Genomic DNA, 21272 nt, shown 5'->3' with positions numbered 1-21272 from the left:
GAACAGTGCTGAACTATTGACAGTCATTGTGATTAAACCTGTCACATGTTCCACTGCCAGTTCATCATTTGCATAACTCGTACTACGTTGCAGTTCCTGCTTTGGAACAGCCCACATTGCGTTGCAACTGCACTTTTCAAACAAACATTACGTGGACTAGGTCAGTTTGTGTCATCTTTCAAAGAGCTGGCTACACTGTTTAAGAAAAGGCTTTGCTTGCCACACGATTTTACCCCTTTCACCCCCCGCGCAGAGAAACCTCCAGGCAGATAATGTGGCCAGATATAAGAGCCTCTCTGCGATTGGTAGATGGAGAACGGTGACGTATGCAGCCCGTTACTATTGGCCCGTTAAAAATAGTCCTTCAGACGGCTTCATGTGATGTTGGCAGAAGAGAGTGTATTCCCTTGTGGGAAGAAGAAGCGAGGACGTGTTAGGATTTTTACTTGTTTATGTGTGTGTTCGTGCTTACATTACAAGGGGATTGATTGTTTTGGTGACAAATTCAGCTCAAACTGTGGACGCGATGGAAGATTTTTTTAAAGTCATTGGACAGCAAAGAAGACGTTGTGTGTGACACTAATGCTGTTGGATTTTTCTAACATTTTTTCGTGTTTTCTGTGTATGATTGTTATTACGAAGTGTGGAACTTGAAAACCTGACGTTGTTTTAATTAAAAACGGTTTTGGTAGGGAAAAAAAGAGCCAAACAATATTTAAAAGGAAGTACGAGGTGTATTTCATGCCTGTTGCTTACACAAAGGAGGAGTCGCATTGGTCAGCGGAAATGAGTGCCCGCGTGTTCAACCCGCAGATAATGTCAGAAATGCGAAGAATTCTTCGTGGTTCGTCCCCGGGTACCGAACGAGAAAGAGCTAGGAGGAATCTATTTAATGTTGGGCCTGCTGACCACGAAGAAAACAGGCGATTTCTTAAGGAGACTTTAGCAGAGCAAGCCGAGAGAAGTGCCCAGGAGTGGGAGTTTGATTTTATCCGAGAACGGCCCCTAAACAAGCCAGGAGGACGGTTTGTTTACGAAAGAGTTGCTCCTGAATCTCCAGGTAGAAGTCCCTATGATCTCCGAGGAACATCAACATCAAATACACCTGAACGACCGGAGACTTCTAAATCACAAGTAGAGGAGGAGGGACCATCAAAGCAAACGGAAACTAGATCCGAATCCGCGTCCTCGGGAGATGAACCGTTGGACGGGCCGGCAACATCACAGAAAGATGCTTCAGTACCCACGGGAAGTGCAAGACAAACCCGTATGACAGGTAAGTTGATTCATTCGTGTAACATTAAAATTGTTTCTAATTTCTCATTTTTGCCATGTTAATGTAGTCATTAATTTTTAAAAAATACTCGCTAAGAGAAAAAGAACTTCAAATTTTCCATTGTTTTAGGTGCGCATAAATACTTTTCTGTCCTCAGTGACAGTAGGTTTTGTAATATTGTGTTAAGAAAGGAGAAACCCCAGCATATCTTCGCCTCACTAGCATAAGAATTTATTATGTGGGCGTTCTTCCACAGTTTGGTTCCAGTTGAACGTAAAAGCTGTAGTATATTAGCTTTCGCCTGGCTTCGAACCCGCAGACCTTATTGTGCAGTAATGTCTGGTCAAAGACTGATGCGAAAGCAAATTGTCTTTTGCTAGGCCTAAAGATAGTAGCAGTGGACCAGAGACGTGTTTGATTTTTATGTTTGAAGCTCCAAACATCGTGTTGTGTTTACATTTGTTTGTGCATTATTACATGTCATAAAGCCTAAGGCCTTACCTTGTGATTGTATCGTTTTGGGGGGTGTTGCTAGTTTTTGTTTTTTTCTGATGCAACCAAAATCATAACACTACACCATTGCACCCATAATATGTTTACAATGGTTGGTAGGAACATCTCAAACCATAAAAGTGACGGAGGTATCCTCTTTCTGTTTGTTAACGTAGCGTCGAGGAAATCAGACACGTACTCCCTCTTGCACGGATCGATAAGCGTCACTGCTAACCAAACACACCCGCCCTGCTAGCTGGCAAGCTGAAAAAAAAAAAAAAAAAAAAAAGTGAGGGGAAAAGGCGTATATTTAAAGACCAGGAGGGCTAGGAACGTTGTGCGTTATATGCAGGGGATTTAAACTTAAATATTGCATTTAGAGTTATTTTTTAGTAGTACTAGAACAACGTAACTACCTATAAAGCACAACACAAGAAAGTGACTGTGAACTGAATGCCATCTAGAGTTTTGTTTTGACAACGTGACCTTGTATTTACAGTTTCTGATGCCTTCTGAAGGGTTGTGTCCTTAGTTTCATAATTTCTTATTTGTTTATATATATATTGAAAATTTGTTCTATATACTCTATTATGGTACTTACAGAGCTGTAAAATAGAAGTTCTTTGAGTGGACTATTTTTTTTTTTTTTTCGATTAACAGATGAAACCCTTATAATATGTAATAACAATACTCTCAGTGGCTGTATACTAAATGCTTTCACCTTTCATGCGAGAGTGCCGGGTTCAGTACCACGTGTAGTACTCAAGGTTCTGATCTGTAAAATTGTAGGTGGGGTTGTAGATGCACCGTGCACATGTCATATAGCATTTGCACTGAAAAAGGATGCAAAACTAAGTAAATACACGAAATGGCCTATACAATAGTCTACCAGCGGCACTCATGGGAGGGGCCACTGACCCCCCCAGAACTTAGTACTACTTCTTTTTAAATAGTAACCTTGTGTTTTGTGTGCACCAGGGGAACATTTAAGGGGGTTTCCATGAAGTTGAGATCCAGTGCTTTGATTTTCCCTGTTCCTAGAAAAAAAGTATGTGCGTGCCTGTATCCTACGAATGGCTATGTATATTTAACAAAATCCTTTGTCAATGGGGGCAATTGCTTCCTCCTGTCCTATCCTAATGACGCTCCTGTTTTTGCCGCACATTATTAATTTTCGTATGTAGAAGTACGATAAGATGTATTATTATTATTATTATTATTGGATAAGGAAATTAAGAGAGCACACGTTTAGATGCCAAAAAGAGTAAGTGTATGGAATTTGTACACTTACGCTGTGGAAATTTTATTTAACCACATCAGGTTGTCAATCTGTACAGGAATAAGTTTTTTGAACATTCTGACATTCGAAAACCTGGTACGAGGTCAACTGCTATCAATAAGTTAAAAAAAAAAAAAAAACGTAGGAATGTAAAACACAAAAACTGTCATGTCCAACAATACTTTTGTTACATGAAATCATGTGTTAGCAATTTTTGGCTCAATTTAAAAGCTGATTATAAACTTCCAACTCGTGTCCCCTTTTTCGGGAATTGACATCGTAAACTTTGCTAGACTTCCTTCTCAGCCGTGACTGGACCATGATCTCATTTTATAGCTAAACATTACTACAAGTCCGAGACCAACTGGTTGTTACGAACACTTGTGCTGAAAACTGATTAAGTGATCAATGTTTTAGAGGTATAATTCTCATTGTTTGAAATTAAGTGTAGCAGTCAATCTCTAGTGGAATAATTTTTTGAAGACATTTTACTTAACCTACCTTTTTGTTAAGTATCCTAGTTTTTGACGCTCTAAGTTGTTGATGTTGGAAGAGTATTAATTGACGTTTGCAAATTACTTAGCATGTATAATTAAATTATAATTAATTCTAACTTGTATGGTGGCTAAAATCACTGGCGCAAATCCCGGGCTGATGGGGGACATGTCACTTCCAATCTTGAAACTGGGGGGGACTGTGCCCCCAATAATCCGATTTGAAATGTGGTTTATGGGGGAGAAATGTGATGATTTATATCTGATTGTCACAAAGGAAAGTGAAATGAAATTCGACGTCCCCCCAGAACAAGCCTCAAATCTGCCTGCCTCCCAATATTGAAGACAATTCTGCTCCCTTGATCCTCCACAGTATTGTTTTACAGTTTCGTAAAAAAAATGTTGAACATCACTTAAAAAGAATATGGGAACGGTCTTACCCGTCACCCTCAATGTTGGAGACAGATTTGCGCCGCTGGCTAAAAGTGTGGAAAGTATTAGGAGAAGCTATTAGAGTACAGCAGATTATCGTAGTCAAAAGAGTGTCCAATATTTACCACCAATTTCAGCTCCTCTCAAGTTGTTGCTTTATTTCCAGCGTTCAATTATCCAGGCCACCAAATAGAGTATGTTACGTGTTTATTAGAATGCTTCATTCTTCAGTAATGTAGACTGTATTCTGCAAATATAATAATAATAATAATATGATGGTAACATTGTTTACGTCCCACTTTTACACACTGTAGGCGAAAGAAGACTGCTAATAATGAAAATTAAGAATGATTAAAGAATTGATGGAATGAGCATATGGAAGGAAACGGGAGAACCTCGAGAGAACTCATTGACGCGATGTTGTCGACCACAAATTCACATAAATCACCGGTCAGAGAGGGACTTTTGATATATGCATGTCTATATGGCGATTTAAAAAAAAAATGTTTTCATATTTTGTAAAAAATCCTTTGGTTTGCTTTCAATATCTAAAACTCACCCCTCCCTCTACCCCACTCATAGATAAACTTGCTGGTTACACCGCTGTACTCAGTGCTCTCCATAACTATATGGTAAATAGTGGCGTATTTAGGATCTTGTTTCGGGGGGCTTGAGAACCAATAAGAAGCATTTGTGTTATACGTAATGCGAAAAAATAATAAAATTATTTCGGGGGGGTTTGAGCCCCCGATAGCTACCCCTCTAAATACGCCACTGATGGTAAACATACCATTAAAACTGGAAGATTTCATTTCATTAATAATTGCCACCAGTGTGATGATTTTAAATTTCCTCCAAAGATGAATTTCATTACACTGCGGATGAAAAGTAACACTGCAAAAATACTGGGAATCCGCATTGAGCACTATAGGATGTACTGCCATGAAATCATCGCTGATTGCCACTAATCTATATGTATTAAAATCTCCCTTCCGTTCTGGGAACGATCTAGTTGGCGATCATGAGTACTTGATTATTATTATTCACCAGCTATGAGTTGTATAAACATGCAGGCCTAACTTACTATAAAGTTTTTTTTTTTTCCCCTTTATTCAAGGGAATATTACAAGTAAAATAAAGGCTTAACGTTGTCAAGTTTTACCACTTTTACATTTCAGTATTGTGTTTAATATTTACTTTCAGACATTGTTTGATCTTCCTTGTAGTGAAGAAAAAAATAGCTGAAATAATGCTTACGATATACTCAGAGAGATAATTTTAAAATTGTAGACAGCAGGGCTCATATCAACAAGCGTCTAGCGTCAGTTGGACGAGCTTTAATTTCATTCCGCTTGTGGCAGCACTGCGGAGCCCAGAGACGCTGTAGATACATTGAGAGCTAGTGTTGCCAGATGATTGTAGAAAATATTTCTGAGTTTTGATTTAATCTTGGAACTTTCATTAAAAAAAAAAAAAAAAAATCTTTTGTATGTTAACAAAAACGAAGTCAAATTCATTTGAGATGTGAGTATAGTTAAATGCGAAGACAATTGCATTCAATCCTGAATGCAATTTGATCTAATAGTGTATTGATTGACATTTACATATAACCTATTGCTAACATGAATAGGTTCAGTTGTGTGTTCTGTTTTTGTTAATTAGTTTTTTCTCGTGTTTTTGTTCAGAGTAATAAATACAAATCGAATCCAGTTATCATCATGGTAAGTATTTTGCATCAAAGACGGGCAGTAATGACCCCAGATTTCTCCTGGAGAGGACTTCAAAAATGCGGCGGTAGAATGTAGTACTGCGAAAACATTGCTAATCTACATTGAACGCGATTGGAAATATAGCCCTGGGGAGAATTTGGTTATCTCCGCATTAGGGGGAGGATTTTCCCTAGCCCATTCCCTGAAATTGTCAGTGATGATACATTTAACGGTTGGAAGGTATAGTCTAGTACCACCACTATTGTCAACCCACTGCTGGTTGGAAATCGTCTCCCAACTTTTTAAACCCTCTTTCTTGTGTCATGGTTACTCTGCAGTGAATCTAGATTTCGTCATATCAACTTGTATGAGATATTGTTTCTTGGTGTATATATATTAAGGATTGTTTTTCTCCATCTATCATTTCTTTTTGTAATATGTAATCACACTGCCACAATTCGACTCACGATAATATCCGTCACTTCTCACCCCTCTAGTTTTTCTTATCCATTTGTTTATTTGCTATCATTGCTGGTGATTCTAGCGTACATTTTTAAACACCTCATTTTGCAGTCTGCAGATGCAGTATGTCTTGAATTTTTTAGTGTCCAAAGGTGACAATAGGCAGAACAGTTATTGCTTTTTGTATTACGTGTTACTGATCGATATGTTAAAATCAGTATGCATTTAAACCAATTGGACCTTATGCAGAGACATTTTGACGTATGATTAGCGTCATACTAATGGAATGATTACTGCAGGAAACATGACGAACACTTTAGTATGGCACTAATCACGCTTAAGAACCACTCTGCTTAAAGCAGTTTACGTTTCTTTTTTGCGTATTGCGTTTCAGCTTGCAATAATTATTTTTGAATTTGCAACATGATGTAAGTAACGCACCAGGGCTTGAAAAAAAAAAATCTGTTCTAACAGCCAGTTCCGAAAAGCAAACACCGAAATATATAAATCCATAACAGCAACGTTGTCCAATTCTGAAATTTCACCCCTCGCTTCAGTTGGTTGCAAGTCGAATATATTGTCTTTCGTCCCGGTATGCTAAAAACAAGCCTCGGTCAATATTGCGTCTACTCCTATGTTTGAGCCTAGTATTCCCTTAGGAACCTGAACATCCCATAACTCGGATAACTTGGAATCTGAACTGAAAATCTGAGGGAGTTTTGTCCCGGAACCTGAAAGACCAACACGTTCGTACTGTGTTTGTGCGAATGTTGATCAGACTATCAATGCAGTTCCTCGTCCAGTTCTCGCCTTTCAAGTAATAGTCACTGCCCTTGTCCGTTTTAACTACGGTCGCAGTTGTTGAGCCATGTCGACCGCATCACTGAATTATTTTGTGTAATAATTATGGAAAGATAATTGATTGAAAGTTCGCAGCAGATTTGCAAAAGAAAGAATAGATATTGCCTGATTACGTTCAGATGTTACAATTATAATATTAATTACATACTGATATGGGGTGGTACAAAGATGAATTGTTATGAAACACACTATAAAAGAATTGTCAAAACGTGGAAGATGATTGCGCATATAGAAAAAAAAAAAAAGTGGATGTAAAAACAGAATGGATTCGTAGTAGAACATTTTCGCACCAGCACCCACGTTGATCTCTCAATGATCTCTTTCGCCTCCTCCTCCGCTTTTACATGTGCTATCATCATTCTTCCTAAATACATACGGGCTTTTTATTTTTTAATTTTGTATAATTTACATGTTTATGTGCAAATATTATTCTAATTGACTGAAACATTTAATCTAGACGCCGAACCAAGCGCCACAGTAGATCAAATCTAATTTCCTGCATACGTTTTGGCCTTAAATTAGCTAGGTGCGTGCCAGGCTCTTGTATTTCAAGTCGCCCTGGCCCCCGGAATTTTTCGAGCCCTCATTATCATTTATTAGTGTAGTATTTAACCTCAAAAACCAATATTTACTCTTAAAATCATTTTTTTGAAAACTCGAAAATGTGGGACCCAGGGATGGGTTAATCGAGTTATTATTTTAAAAGTAAAAGGCTGTCTTGGAACTCGAACAGCGTTCTGGAACGAATTAAGTTCGAGTTCCAAGGTGCTGCATGGTTAATCTAGAAGGGACAGAAAAAATCACAAAACACATAGCAATATAGAATAAAGCGATGTAGTAAGCAGTACGTGTTATTTATATATGTATTTATTAAATAAATTACAAAAACGTTAGGGGTGTCAGATTCGTATTTACAGTCGCCATAACGATATGGCTCCCGCGATTTTACGAGCCACGTTAGTTTTCGATTTCAGTTCGTAGGCAGATATTGAACGAGTCCTATTTTTTTCACAACGGTGTATAATACTCCAGATAACAATATATGTTGTTTTAACCTTGTTTTATCATAGAGTGAGCAGGAAGACATTTCGGGAAGTAAACAAGGTCCTAACTACTGGCTAATCAGCCCTCTTTGTCGACGGTGACTATGGAAAAGGAAGAAGTAAAAAGCTGTTGGAGTAGGTTGGGGTACCTTCTTCCGGGAAGAGCATAATGAGTTGCATAGTTGGTAGATAATGCATCAGAACGAGTAGTGCAAGTTTGTGAACACGCTCTGGTTTGAGCTGCAGACATACAGTAAAAGCGTTTATATATATATATATATTGAACACCACGCATTTATATATATATATATATATATATATATATATATATATATATATATATATATATATATATATATATAATATTATCGCGTGGATCGTTTATATTGATACGATGTTGTAACTTTTATACTGATAGATATAAAACTCTTAAATTTAGTACCTGCAAATATCGAAAGTGGAGTATTATGACCATACTCCTCGTGCTAGGGCGTGTCCTGGGCGTCCCGTGAGTAGATAGGAAAAAAAAACAGTATTTGTCCCGTTTTATGCAACTGAAAGAAGTAAATTATATACTCTTTATCTTCACTCCTTGTAAAGGTATTTATAATTAATAATAACAAAGATACAGCAATTGAACTGAAATTTCCTTTCACTAAACATAATCATGCTGCCTGTGTTCGCAGTACTGCTCTGCTCAAAAGGCAGCAGAGGTTTTAGTAGTTGCTTGTTTGTTTAGGTAAAGAGAAACTCATTTACGCAGTGATTCTCGTTTTTCATGATTTTTAAAAAGCCGGAACCTGCCCCGTTTTCAGCTGCAAATTTTATGATCACCCTATAGTGGAGACATTGACGTACTCGGCAATACCACCAGATTAATAGTATTGCTAACCTAACCTGGTTCGATCTCCGCCCAAGTTTGTGGTGGACAGCATCGTGTCCATGACTCCCGTTTCTTCCTACTTTTTCATTCCACCAATTTTTCCGTCATCATTCACTTCCTTTAATCATCATCTTCCTTAGCCTAAAAGGGCGTATAAACGTGGGACGTTAAACTGAAAGATTTCATTTCCTGTTAATGTATCAGTGAATATGGAAAATTATACCAGTATTCAGTTCCTGATCAATCTTCGTTTGTTTGTAGAAGACGTTGTGAAGTTCCTGGTTGCGCTTCGTGTCTAACCTTATTGCCGCCCCCTGATTCACATTCACTGGTCCATGAATGGAATCTAAAGTGAATATACGTAATCGCTGTGTTCTTTTACCCAACATTTCGATCGCGAGGCAAGACTTTTTTTTTTTCTGTCGCTGCAATCAATTTTCAGCGTGCAATACCTCCGAAGCAGCGATAAAAATAAGCAACAAAATTTTACTAGCCCAAGAAAAAATCTACTAGCCCACATCCCAAAATAGAAATAATTTACTTACCTTTGGTATGATATTAAATACTCGCCCGTACCGATGAACCACTCGCACTGGAGTGGGCGAGTTGTTATTTGCGTCCCTGCTCCAAAGTAACAGATTCGTGCAACCATACATTGGTCTATATTTTGGTTCCTCCATGTTTTCTTGTAAGAATTTATTTTCCAAAAGGTGTTTGGTGTTGTTTTCCCAACACTCTATATGACATATGGTTCAAAACTGAAACGGAACCACCGTAGTGCGTTCGATGCTATCCAAATTAAAAAAAAAAAAAAAATCTATTTGAATAATTGAATATCACTTCTCCAAATCCCAACTTTGATGGCCAATAACTCGGGAACCAAATATTACCTACACTGAGAAAGTGTCATACGGTGTAAGCAAGTCGATGTCTACCTCCGTGCTATGAATTCTGTAGACTGCGTACAAATATACAGGGTGGCCCAAAAGTAGGTATACAGTCCTACAAAGTATGACATTTTAGTTTATTAAGAAATAAGTTAAGGTATGAGTGGGTAACAGTAAGTAAATTATATAAAATGCTATGAGCCGGTCAGTACGGGACTGTATACCTACTTTTGGACCACCCTATACACTGCCTTATGTATACGTGTATGCTATGTGAAGGATTTTGATTTGTGTGACGTGGTATTTTCTCAGTTAGTATTGAAACCATGAGTGGTAGTAGATTTATACCATTTTATGGGTTCTAGTAGGGAGATTAAGAATGAAGATAAAATATTACCTTAATACACTTAGAAAACCACTTTTCGCCATTAACGATTTTACTCTAATAATCACAATTGTTTTTTTCCACTTCTAGTTTAAATAGAGGGTAAAGAAAAAACTTAATGAAATATCTTTCAATTTAATGTCCCACGATTATGCCTTTGAGGATAAAGGGAGCTGAATGATGATGGAAAAATTGGTGGAATGAAATGTGGAAGGAAACGCGAGTATCCCGAGAAAACGCACGGGCACGATGTTATTCACCACAAATTTACTTGGCCGGGGGATTGAACCAGGTACCCTACGCACCAGAGGTAAGCGCTCTGCCACTGAGCCACCGTGGCAATCTGAGCCGTCAGTTGCAATCTTGGTTTCCACAGCTCATGTAAAAAGTTGGTAGTTTGCAACCCTTGCAGGAGTGAAACAGAAGATGGAATAATGAGAGAAGACGACCAAACCAGAATTTTGTTGTACGTATATACGAAGTCGTCATTGCGACGTTGCCAAATTGCCAAAACAAAAAAGTTTGTTCTCTCTTTTTGTTTCTTTTTTCTCGGTTTCTGTAGATTATATCTGCCGTGACAGCTAGCGGACGTGATGTGGAGTTTTAACAAGTTGTTTGACAGTGTCCGGAAAAAAAGATTGAGGATTTGATGCCTCAGGATGGACATTGGACGGACATTAATCAATGCATTTGTTGTAAAGGAAGCAGACAAGAGGTTTGGAGGAAAACATTCTCTGACGTAAAGTAGGGGACATGTTATGATTTCATAATGTTATTTGATTCCGACATTGTGCACACATCTACAAACGCACCATTTCGTCCTCTCTCTCGGAACTTTTTTTTCTTCTTTCAAATTCATAATGTACGGATACCAAATTTAGCGATATTTGTGTAACTGTTTGTATAAAGTGGGAAAACAAATCATATCCGGTAGTTTTTGTTTGTAGTGTATACCGTTTCAACATTCGTGTGTGTTGTAAGCAGTGACTGACAACGGCACTGCAGACCCAATGCATTTAGAGCTTCCTTTTAAGTTTTGAAATTCAATTATGGCAAGGCTTTTTTTTTTTTTTTGAAAGTTCTGCAAGGATTATTGACCTAACTAGGTAATTTTGCCAAGGGGATTGGTCCCTCCGTAGAATCGGAAGAAACTTACGTGTAGTTCAGTAATATTCAATGGAGGAGCAACATATCGTAGGGGTTTGGCCCTCCTCTAGTTCCGATTGTGGCAAAACGTTCGTATCTCCAAAGCTAGGATGAAAATTATTCTTTTGGGGACTATGGGAACTATTTTCGAGATCACCGTACTTGCACATATGACAAAGTTTTCTATAATTTTCGGTTTGAAAGAAGTACGTTGAAGTATTTATCTTGGATTATTTGTTAAATTTCTGCACATATCTTCGTGGTATAATTCTTAAATACATACTGTTATACTACAAAATGTTATGACATTCACTTGCCTTCTTCCAGATTAAAAGGAGTTTGTAAATAACAAGGAGGGGAAAGATATTACGCATCTTTCGTGAAGAAAAACACACTGTTACGTAACGTGCTGTACTCTTAAATTTGGAGTGATTTATGATCTAATTTTATCAGACGCTGTGAACAAATAAACTTCGTTTTTAATTTAGATAACATCATTCGCGTCTTACGTAATGCCTCATCTTTTTGATTGACAGATGTATGTCATCTTGTGTTATTTCCTGGCGTACTCCATCAAAAAAAGAAAAGAAAAAAAGAAAAAGAAAAGGAAGAAAAAGAAAAAATATTTTAGCTATGCTTCTCTCATGTTGAATAATGTTCCGGTAAATTTACACATATGATAATTTTAATAGGTCGTGTATATTCAAGATTACTGTTTTCGTAAACTGATTAGAGGAATATATCTTTATATTTGATGTTCTGTGATGTGATAATTTCGAATTTTTAATCCATCAAAGCAGACTTGACTAACCGATGTGTCTCGCAGCCCCATGGTGGGGTGGGGCGACGGGAAGTGTTGTCGCAGAATTTTAGAATGTAAAAATAAATTTGTTGCCATCCAGAAATAATTTCCAATTGGCTTATTATGTAAGCTTGTGATGTAGAAGCTGACTTTTACTATCAGAGCCTGGGCAAAGAGAACAAATTGAGCAGAGAAGGGGAGGGGATGAGATAGGTGGAATAAATTAGGTGTTGGCAGTGTACAGTTAATTAATCATGAATCCACGACTAACGTATGTGAAAGCCATCAATTATCTCTTTGCAGTGGTGGATCTAGAAGGTAAAAACTGGGGGGTGCCAACCAGAACCCGGACTATGATAGGTAAACCATGAGTTTACAGTTTCTCATAGGTCCTGCGAAGTTTCTATTTTAACTCTCTCCTAAATGGATATTATAGCTACGTTGGACTTTGACATTGTAGACCTCAAGTATTGTTTTACACGTTGCACAGGAAAAACTGTAAGGGAAACTATAATGTTTTTTTTTTTAATCTGAAAAAGAATAAAAAGGTAACTCGTACTACAAACTTTTAAAAATATATAAATAATACCGTAGTTTGGATTATTTTCGTCGCTCAGAACCCCCACCCCCCATTCCCCGACTAGATCCATCACTGCGTCTTTGCTTGTCACCATTGTCTTCTAACAATCCTAGTTTGCTGTCTTGTAATATATATGCTATTTGTATATGTAGTTTGTAATTCCTTCCTACTCAGAAGTCATTTTATAAAAGAAAAAATCTAGTCTTAGCAGAATTCAGGAAGCAGGTTATGATATCTGTGTACCTTGTTATTCTTTGTTTCATAACAAATTAGTTGTTAAAAAACACTCGGTTATCATAAATTCAATTTTTCCCTAGGTACTACAATTTTGTGCCTTGATGCTTTGTGTGTTTTGAGTATGTACCAAGAAACAAAATGACCTTTTCGTTTTAAAAATTGCTCTGATACCTTTTTGTTAAATGGCTGCAAAACCCTTGTTGTAACTTTTACAAATATGAACTGAAGTATGTAGTTATCAGGAATATAATTTGTCTTTAGCCTTGCACGGATATATGTACGCATTTCAGTAAATGTTCTTGCTTGAGCATCTTTCCTTAATACCTGTAGTTTCATTTTTTTTCCCTTCTGTTTTCGCACAGCAAAACTTGGAAATAATTTGGTTCCTGAAATTTTAGGTAAAAATTAAGAGAGATGGTTGGCACTTTGCAGGAAAGTACGAGCCACTTGGCGTAACAGCCCATTTTGTGGAGCTAAGTTTGCTCCAACGCCATCTGCTAGCGACCAGCTGAATTACGTCCAGGCTAGCGGCGAGCACATGTTCAACGCGTTTGCGACGCCTTGTTCCTAACAAGTGCATTGAGAGTGGCCGTCACGTCTTGTATTCACATGACTGCCCAGTTTACCTCACGACGCTGGGTGGACACAAAAATTGGGAATCGAACCCGGGACCACGCGTACGTGAGTCCAACGCTCTAACCATTCGCCTACAGTGTCTCCCTTGTAGGAAAGTAGTAATGGAAATTTAGAAATAATTTTTATCAATGTAATTCTAGCAATATTCCAAGTCTGACGGATTAGTATAATAAGTGGTCTGGCAGGACCAAATCGTTAGAAATTAAGTAAAAGATTTTGTTTCATTTTCTGTTGCACATACAGTTTACTTGAGAGAGAGATATAGAGAAACTCACAAAAAGCGCCGCAAAAGGGGAAAACCCTTCTTTTCGTCTAGGGAGGGAGTATTAGATACGGGTGCAGTACTAAGAGTGCTAATGGTCCAGTTAATTGGCTAGTTTCATGTACCAGCTCTGTATCGTAAAATTAGTAATTAATTCGTTTCAAGTTCAACCTTTTAAACAACAGATCTCCGAAACTGACGTTAAAAAAAAAAAAAAAAAAAAAAAAGCAAACATGAAATGGCATACTGCACACTTACAGTGTGATGTAAATGGTTAGTTTACCCTATCGCTTGGAGTACGTGCGCAATCTTAGGCGTGTGTAAGCGGCAACACTGAAACGCAATGCCGCAAGGAAATGTTATTACGTTGTGATAAGACCGCATTGATACAACACGGTTGGGGGACTTCAGGTCATGGATATTATATATAACAAGGTGTATTTTGTAAAAAGCGTTCCTCATCTAGAGGCACAAGTTCTGTTTGCACTTGCAAAAACCTTGTAACTGGCAACATTATCCATAGTATTAAAATTTTCCAGTCTGTTTACCAAGAAAGGAGTACTTTTTTTTTAAAAATTATTTTCCCTGACATAATGTGCTATAACAGTTCTAAGAACTAGCTGCTGATTCAGTGCGGATAAGATTGTTTTTTGTTTTTTATGTATTACATAATGCGTTACCTTTGGTCTTGTGTTGGTTTTGTTTTCCTTTTCTTTATAACGTGTAAGTGCAGTAGCAAAGATTAAAAAAAAAAAAAAATGGCCTTTGGTTTATGACTGTTGCAAGACAAAAACTAAAGGTTGCCCTGGTATAATTACTTTAGACTTTCAATTGCCCGTGTAACATATCTATGATACCCTTCGTGCACTGGGCATCTAAAACACTTATTTTTTATTCTTTCTTTAGCTTCTTTATGTTGCCTTGAATTTCAACCTCCATCAGCACAAAACTCACCTGACCAAGTCCATCAGTTTCTTTCTGATGAGCACATTTGTATATGTCTACAACACTGTTGCCAGAGTTGATTTGATTTAATTTGTAAAGTATCGTACGAACTATATATCGACCCTACATCAAGATCAAATGAGATAATAAGTATTCTATTAACCTCTCTCCTGCAGAGATGGAGTGGGTCGTGGGTCAAGTGGATCCAGATTTGTGAGTGGGTCGTGGGCGAACAGAACGTGATCCACTGCGACCCACTACCCACCGTGACCCACCAACCTGCCATGAGCCACTACGATAGTGCATTGTAGCAAGCATCTAAACAGTGGTTAATTTGTCTACGTTTTACTTTCAAGGTCTTCATTTTTCTTCATTTTTCATTTGTTTCTATTTATTATCTGAGATGAGAGCTCCTTGGTGGCTAAGCGGTTAGTGTAGCCTTTGGCGTGGGAGGCCCGGGTTCGGTTCCCGGGGGAGCTCATGTGGTTTTGATTCCACGTTAATCAGTAGATCCCGTCTCATATAGCCTCGCTGCTGAGAGGGACGTTAAAATCACTCAACTCAATTACCTGATGAGTATATCTGAGTGAAAAAAGAACTTCAGACACTTCTGGATATTGATATTTATAATTGTAATAATAGCAATAGGACTTACTACTTGACTTTCGAGACACAACCCGTCAGTTTTTTGAGGAGCTGTCTACTGGAAAATATATACTTTCACCTGTAATATACCACTTATTATATAAAAAAAATTGAATGTAACTACCTATGTGTGCGTGATCATCACGGCCAAATGTCGAAGCCAAATGAAATGACTTTTGTTATATAGTTAGGCCTCAATCTCAATTGGACGTTATAATATCGCTTTCATTATAATACATATCCTACGGGAGTAGTGGGGGTCCGAAATTTTGCGAAAAATTGAGTATCTCACGGTGGTCATGGTGGGTGATGTGTCCGTGGGTAGTGGGTCAAGTTTTCATTGACACATGCCATCCCTCCTTTTGAAATGAATTCTATATATATAATATACAGTATATATATTTTAGTTTTTACGTCACTCGTCATGCCCTTTAGGGTAAAGGAGTCGGATTATTAATGAAATAGTTCGGGAAAAATAATGTGAAAGGAAACAGGAGAACCTGAGAAAATCTACGGTTATCAGAAACTCGCACGGACTGGGATCGAAATCAGGGTCTCAGGGTAGCAGAGATGAATGCTTTACCACTTACTCACTGTACTCGTCCTCCCCTAGCCTGTCTCTTGGTAGATGGTAAAGTTTCATGTGGGCTTGTTTTTATGCAGTAGACCAGTGATGGGTAAATTCTTTTTAAGAAGGCCAAAGACAGAAAAAAAAGGGCCAATATATTAAAATAATGTATTAAGATCAACAAAATTCTTGTAATATTAAGCCCTATTAAGGATTAAACTTTCTCATAATCTGGTTCTTGGTTCGATTGGGCCAAGTAAGCTTGTGGTAAATAACATCGTATCCGTGTTTTTTCCGGGACACTCCCGTTTCTTCCCAGATTTTCATTCCACCAATTATTCCATCATTTACTTGCCTTAGCCATCGTCTCCCATAGCCTAAAGGGTATACTCGTGTAACAAAGATTTCATTTTTTTAAAATTTGTTATTTCATGTAGTTCGAACTGGGATGCACTGATTCCAATAAATGAATACTCATTTGACAATTTGTTTCTAATACGACTCTTTGGAAGTAACCTGATTCTTCTTTTCAGTCATCAGATTAGGAATTATGTCACGGGCTGATTAAAACTTTTCAGAGCAGTATCTGACCCGCGGGCTGTAGCTTGCCCTAGAAAATGAATCCATGTATGCTTATGGTGACTATTGAGACATTTCTGGTAGATGTAGATGCTGCATATTTGTTCTTCACTCCATACATATAAATTCTTTTCAACATCAGCTGTATTTATTTTTCTGTGTAGTTCAAATGGATCTGACGTGTAGTATGAAATCGGATTTCTGATTTGGATGTTGGGTTATGCTTTAGAGAGACCAAAAATATCAGTTATTACCAGTTGGAAAGCAGAAGTCGAATTTTCAATTAGCTTGCTTTTAATGGTTGTAATATGGTCATGTGACTAGGGGTAACTTTAATGTACGTATTTCCCCAAGTGGTTTTATTTATAAACAAAGATGTTGGTTTCCCATCGGTAAATCTTAACGGTATAATATGTACTCGTATAAGTTTTCACTTTCTGGATTGTGTTAACTGTGCAAAACAAACAGATTTGTAGCTGTGATGAGATCTGTGCAACTGATTAATATTTGTAGGTCGTAACGGTAGAGAGTTCCCGTTGTTTACTGGTTAAGTGGTATATTTTCTGTTACACTCTTCTGCAGATTAGGAGATACTAGTTTTGGTAATTGATTTTGGAGAACATTGTGAACAATACTTCATAAAAGTATCAACACAATGTCAATGTTGTCAGTTAAAAGTGTCCCTTTTGAAGGAAAATTTACCTCTTAAATTCACTGGAAAGTGAAATTTCCTTTTTAAATGCAGCGTTATAGAAGAATTTCAAGAGTCAAAACATGATTTTATTTTGGTCGTTTTTTTCACTTACAGCTGTACGTATATAAATTATTATTCAAATAGCCAGGATTAAAATCGGTAATTCATAATCATTTAAGGAATTTGCATAAATTCTGATCACGAATTGTATGTCAATTAGCATTTTGAACCATAAAACTCAACGTACAACTGCCAAAGAGCCTTTTTGTCCAAAGTATGGTATCTGATTCAGGCCCGTATCCAGGGGGGGCGCCCCCCATAATTTTCACGGTAGGCTTGAAAATGCACTATAATATGGTGATGAACTATAAATGGTTGGGTCGGGCCCCCCTAAATTTTTGGGCTGGCTACCGGCCTGATCTGATTTTAAAACGAATTAACGTGTGATGGTTTTAAATGAATATTGGGGGAACTGGAATAGTTTTCAGGTAATAGAAAATTGAAATGCTATTATGTTATGTAAAACGTTCACTTAGAATCGAGGATCCATGAACGTTTCAAGGTGATCATTTGGGTCTGACTTTGAGATACGGTATGTATAGGTTTTATTCATTAATATGGGTATGAAAAACGTAAGAATTACTTATGTCGGAGCCTTCTGCCTCCACCCCGAAACCAAACCTGAAATGACATTCCTGAATTGTGTCCCATATTAGGAACCGAACCTGTGTCTAGTCTTATTAAAGGCGTGCTAACCATTCCGTTAACTAAGATACGCTTTATAATATTAGGAGAAAAAAATATATATGCAACAGACTTACTTGATACGTAACTTAAGTTTAAAAAAAGCCTCTCACTATTGGGAGTTTTTTGTGTACGGAGGGAGATCTGTATATAGCTAGCTTTGTCATATAGGATGGCCCAAAAGTAGGTATACACCAGTGCATTGATCAAGTGTAACATTCTAGTTTATGGATTTATTTGCTTCGACTGTTCCGGGCTTAAGTTATAAGTAAAAAGACGTTAACTCTTGGAGTACCAAGGTATAAATTTTACTTAAATGTCCAAGATGGGGTCAATTCGACCCCATAGGTTTTTGTGACTCTAAGGCCAGCAAAGAGATCAAATGATATTCTATTGTTACAATACAAGCAATGAACATTTATTGTAAAGAGGAAAATGCACCACATAAGAGAAACTAACAGAATGAGATTGGCGCCAACACTCGCTTGCACGAAAATGCCGTGCCGTAAGCGCCATCTACATTTGGCGGAATGGGAATTTTTTTCTTCCCTCCTCTCGGAATATGACTAAAAACTCTTTTTTTATTCCATGATTGACCAAGATGGGGTCATTTTGACCCCATTTTCCATCTCTGTAAATAAAAAGACAAATTAGACTCTACGATACTTGTTAAGTCTACAAAATTATTCCAAGAGACTCTTATAGAAGCATTCCTAGAAGACCATTTCAGTATATATTTTTTTAATGCAATAAAAAAATAGATGTCTCGCTGGGGTCAAATTGACCCCATCTTGGTACTCCAAGGGTTAAGAACAAATAATAAAGAAACTAGATCTACCTGTTTGATAACAATAAGAAATCATATAAAATACGGGACGGGATTTTATACCTATTTTTGGGCCACCTGTATAGTCTAATAAAGACTGATCTCTAGCGAACAAAGAGACAAACAAATCACTCACAAAAACTTTGGTGGGGCATCAGAAACGAGTAGTAATTATGTCGATATACTTTTAAATGCTCTTATTAACGTAATAGCAAAAAAACCAAAATAAATTCATAGCGCTTTTTGACAAAGAAATTTATAGATCTTAAAAAGACAAATTGAGCCGATATGCTTGCCCACCATGCGTTATCCAGTTGAAGCTGTGCCATCTGACTTCAAATACGAGTTTATTTATAATAATAATTATAATGCAATATAAAACTCTTGCGAAGAGCAGGAACTGGCAACACTGTTAGGCGAGCCCCCAAATCTTCAGCTCCATCTCGTGATGATTAAGCGAAGCTGTTTTTCGTTAAATGGCATACAGCAGAAGGGGAGAACGTAAAAAAGAAATACAAAAAAAGTAAAATGGAGTGGGGTGAGGTGGGAAGAGAAGTCAAGGTTATTTCCACCAAGAGCATTGGCCTTCCGAAGGAAACGAGTCTTCGTGTACGTTTTTGATACAATGCTCGTAAGATTTATTTGTTGTATGTCCATTGCATGTACTCGAAGTCGCATGCAGTTAGTTCTAATGCTGAGTTAGCGAAAGATTTGGATTTGACACTAATTGATATGTGCATATATTCTTTATATGTCTTCTTCAGGAGGAAGGTTGACGGCCAATAGAGACCTAGTCCTCTATCTTTGGCATTAGCCTTCGACTTGCTAAACGCTTTAGGTTAAAATCATATTTTGTCGTATTTTGAAATTTGCCTGCGTCTATTGTTGTTAGGCAGGAAGTGGCAGATCTAGAAGCTAAGAACTGAGAGTGGGAGAACAGCCAGAAACCCAGACTGTGATAGGTATATCCTGAGTTTACTATAAATTTTCAAAAATATGTAAATGATAGCTTAAATTATGTTTGTCATTCAAAAAACTGAGAGGTATACTAGGCCCAGGCTCCTGGCCCCGGGTTAGATCCGCCACTGTAGGCAGGTAGCCTGTTAGAACTACTAGATAAAAACACATTCTTGTATTATAATAACCAGTGGCGTATTTAGGGGGGGGGCTTCCGGGCTTAAGCCCCCCCCCCGAAATCTTACTTACTATAGTAAAGTATATGAAATATCTTGCAGAATTTTCATATTTTCAGGCAAAGCCCCCCCGAAAGATAGCAAAGCCCCTCCCGAAACAAAAACGTAAATACGCCACTGATAATAACCGAGGATAGAAATTCTTGTACTGTAATGGCTTAAAAGAAGTTTCTGTTGAATTGGAAAGCACGAGCGCCATGCTTCTTCTTCCGACCTCGATGATATTGCTTACACACAGTGGCTTAGTGGTAGAGCGCTCATCGGTGGTACGAGGGTCCTTGGTTGGATCCCAGGCCATGAGAGTTTGTAAGGGACAATATCATATCTTTGGGTTACCAGTTTCCTTCCACGTTCTCATTCCACCAATTCTTTCATATTAATTATCCGTCTCCTTTAGCCTAAAAAGGGTGGCCATGGCGTAAAAATCACAAACTAAGGATTAGGAGTGTTTTATATAAAAATATCACAGGTAAGTCTCTTCTCCTTCAGGAAGCAGTTGTCATTTGCCCACTCTTATTAACCTACAGCAGTTCGAATCATCAACTCGCTCTTGCAAAAAAAAAAAAAAAAAAAAAAAAAAAATTTAGTTGCGTTACTTTTTTATTAAAGTTACATAGAAGGTAAAAGCCACGTGTAATATTTGTAGGACGACTGCTTCAAACCACTGAACTCTCCGATAGGTGACGCCACTAGTATTCAATTACATTCACTTAACACTACTATAATAACGGCTGTGTTGTTTACCATCGTATCTCCAGGCTTTAATAGCTGCATTTAAAAGTTAGTTTGCATAGATTTTTAAATAGTGGAATTTTTGTTGAGGTTACTTGCGTATACTACCACGTCATGAGAGGCCATCGTGTTTACTTGTTTGGGGCTGCTGTTGTGTTTATGTTTGGGCGCATGCGTAGACTCGTGGATCCACCGAGCGGCACAAGATGAAAAACCTAGGAGTGGAGTGGAAGAAAATGACTCGAGTAAGTAGCTAGGTTGAACGGACGATTTCAAGGCAATCCAGCGTTGAATGTTGTTATTGCTAGCGCACGGGGATCCAAGATATATCGCTTCAGTGATGCCAGGTTCTCTATGGCAAAAAATACTTCAACACTGGTTAAATATCCCTCATACTCGAAAAATATCCCTACACTCGCTGAAAAAAAAAATGACCAGTCGTGTGTGAACATGGTACCAACATGAAAAAACAGTATTAAA

General features: G+C 37.7%; 1 protein-coding gene across 1 annotated transcript in view; it reads left to right on the top strand.

Moving 5' to 3' along the window:
- Positions 1–341: 341 nt before the first annotated feature.
- LOC145670322 (uncharacterized) overlaps positions 342–21272 on the top strand; it is a 37188-nt gene continuing 16257 nt past the window's right edge. Inside the window, exon 1 of the mRNA XM_081738838.1 lies at positions 342–1276. Coding sequence (XP_081594964.1) covers positions 742–1276 — 535 coding nt within the window. The 5' untranslated portion in view covers positions 342–741. The remainder of the gene's footprint in view (positions 1277–21272) is intronic.

Source organism: Thermobia domestica, chromosome 14, assembly GCF_964235325.1.
Source record: "Thermobia domestica chromosome 14, izTheDome1.hap1.1, whole genome shotgun sequence".
Lineage (NCBI taxonomy): Eukaryota > Metazoa > Arthropoda > Insecta > Zygentoma > Lepismatidae > Thermobia > Thermobia domestica.
The sequence above is the reverse complement of the archived record's forward strand: the minus strand, read 5'-3'. Positions and strand labels throughout refer to the sequence as shown.